The 2819-nt window shown below is 40.8% G+C and overlaps 1 protein-coding gene across 4 annotated transcripts in view; it reads left to right on the top strand.

Moving 5' to 3' along the window:
- DNAH1 (dynein axonemal heavy chain 1) overlaps positions 1-2349 on the top strand; it is a 234667-nt gene extending 232318 nt beyond the window's left edge. For all 4 annotated transcript variants that reach the window (XM_042449836.1, XM_042449837.1, XM_042449839.1 and 1 more), the window contains one exon: positions 2032-2349. In XM_042449836.1, the coding sequence (XP_042305770.1) occupies positions 2032-2153 (122 nt within the window). In that variant the 3' untranslated portion in view covers positions 2154-2349. The remainder of the gene's footprint in view (positions 1-2031) is intronic.
- Positions 2350-2819: the final 470 nt, after the last annotated feature.

Genomic DNA, 2819 nt, shown 5'->3' on the forward strand with positions numbered 1-2819 from the left:
GCGTGTCTTTGACCCACCAATAGCAAAATAGGAAGCCTGTCTTTTTCTAAAAAATATTTTATATGCAGAATGGTGAGATTAAATCCTTTCCTTCATGGCCAAGGCTAAGCATGCTCTTTTGTTTAGATTCTGCAATCTTGTATTACTAATACAGATGAAGCACACTGCATAAATTTGCACAGATATTTGTTAGACAAAGTGATTGGGAAAACAAGCACCGAACTTGTGCCCCTTGCTACCAGAAATCTTTTCTGATTACTGAGTTTCACCAAGAGATGCAGCCATGAAGCCTAGGATTTAAGATTCTTTTACATTCAGCAATTCCTTTTGTGTGTGCAGGATACACACAGCCATGCCTGTTTTTTCTAAACACTGTGGCCATAACTAATACTTAGGAGCAGGTCTCACCACTATGCTGATGATCCCCAACTCTAATACTCCTTTCCAACTAATTCCAAGGAAACTGTTCCTGTGCTAAACTAGTGCCTGGCAGCTGTAATGGACTGGATGAAGGTGAACAAGTTGAAACTAAATGTAGACATGGCAGAGGTGCTCCTGGTTGGTCAGAAGTCAGACCTGGGAACAGGGATTCAGTTTGTATGAGACTGGGTTACAGTCCCCATGAAAGAACAGGTTTGCAGCTTGAGGTATTCCTCGATTCAACCCCAAGTGTTGAGGCTCAAGTTTAGAATCAGAATCATAGTTAGAAGAGACCCCCAAGGGCCATTGGTCCAACCCCATTCTGCCATGCAGGAACTCACAATCAAAGCACCCCTGACAGATGGTCATCCAGCCTTTGTTTAAAAACCTCCAAAGAAGGAGACTCTACCACTGTCCAAGGAAGTGTGTTCCTCCTAATGTTGAGATGGAATCATTTTCCCCAATTGAGCCTGTTCCCAAAGAAGGTGGATCTGACCATGGCAACACATGCCCTTTTATTTTATTCCAGCCTGTGGAATGGCCTGCCGGACGAGATCCGTCAAATTACCAACTTAGACAGCTTCAAGAAAGCTGTCAAGATGGATCTCTTCCAGCAGGCCTTTCCAGAATAAACTACTTGGCAATGTGGTGATTGCCCCCCCCCCAATACCCCATATATATATTATGACTCTGCCACTTTTATTGGTTTTAATTGTTATGTAGTTTTAAATTCTATATTGTTTAATTGTTTTTTAAGGGGGGATATTTTGTATATATGGTTGTATTTTAACTCTTGTAAGCTGCTTTGATTGTTTTAAACAAAAAGTGGGATATAAATAAAACTTTTATTATTATTATTTTATTATTATTATTGGTTACTGTAACACACTCTACACAGGGCTGTCTGAAAAGTGCTTAGGAACTTCAGTTGGTCCAAAGAGCTGCAGCCAATTGTCTAAAGAGCTGCTGTTACGAATGCTGGCAAATATTTTTTTTTGCGCAGACACGGATACTCCTGCCAACACTGCAGTCAACATTGTTAGGCCACTAACAGCAACTTCTCATTGGCAAACAATACTTTTTCCAGCCCAAATGCTTGCAATTATTTACTATGTAACTTTCCTCCCCTCACATTCTCCTTTTCCATCCCCTGACAGTCGCTTAGCGAGCATTATCTAGCTGTGTACAGTGCACCCGTGTCATACATGGGCACGCTTTACGTGGCTTTCAGCATATGCTGAAAGCTACGCAGGGAGGAAGGGGTGGCACATCCCATAGGGAGTAATGGGGGCGTGTACCTGTGGTGCGCGCGCCGCCGCCGTATATGTGAGCCCCATTCATTTAAATGGGGCTTGAGCATGTGCGGAATTTGATTTACGCAGGGGAGTCTGGAACGGATCCCCCACGTAAAGCAAAGGCACACTGTTTTCCTGCAAGACTCTCCCAATATTTCTAGGAATAGAAATGTAGAAATCAATATTGCCTGTTTGTCATGCTGGCAGTATGCTGTAGCAGCAACCCACATTTTATCGGCAGAAGTATCCATCTCGAAAGGATATTATTCTGTCTTAATATTCAACAGTCTCCCCATTTTCATTTTGTCTTGCTTAGGGACTCTGTCAACAACAGGTCATTCTACTAACTATGTGATTGCTGTAGAAATTCCCACCAAAAAGCCTCAGAAGCACTGGATTAAACGTGGTGTTGCTTTGATCTGTGCCTTGGACTTCTAAATATAGATGCAGTTGCCTTCATGGTTTATTCAAACAATGAACCTACAAAGAAAACTGAATGATTCAGCAACTCAACCAGATTGTTTGATTATCTGAAGAAACATAGCTGAATGTAACTGTACCTGAACTAAGATTCCCTACCCACAAATTTTATGTCATGTAACAGTTATTTTAATAAAATATTATACTTTTCTTAGTTTCACAGATGAGTTTCTAGTATTATTCACTGATACTATAGATTGCGATAAGATACACATCAAAAACAAATTTGGAGCTGTATAGGAATAAAACCATGTAGAAATGTATTAGAGAGAAATTAATGAACTATTAGCCCAATGTGCCCTTGACCAAAACCAGTCTTGGGAATCTTCAACAGTAATGCCAGATACTACAGTGAATTAGAAAAAAAATAATTGTGAAATGGTGTAGAGTAGCTACTTCACAGATACCAAGTGTACAACTGTAACCTAATGATCATGTTAAACACCCTTTACAATTCAGAACAGCAGAAGCTCACAAACCAAATTCTGCCTAATTTTTTGCTGCCAGGCTTTCATACTGCAGCCAAGAACTTCAGATGAAGCAGGCCTCTGCCCCAGGAAACCAATGTATAATCCAACTATATTGTGTACCACATTCAGCAGTCCAGTTACAGTCAGAGCCACC

This window comes from Sceloporus undulatus, chromosome 2 (assembly GCF_019175285.1).
Source record: "Sceloporus undulatus isolate JIND9_A2432 ecotype Alabama chromosome 2, SceUnd_v1.1, whole genome shotgun sequence".
Classification (NCBI taxonomy): domain Eukaryota; kingdom Metazoa; phylum Chordata; class Lepidosauria; order Squamata; family Phrynosomatidae; genus Sceloporus; species Sceloporus undulatus.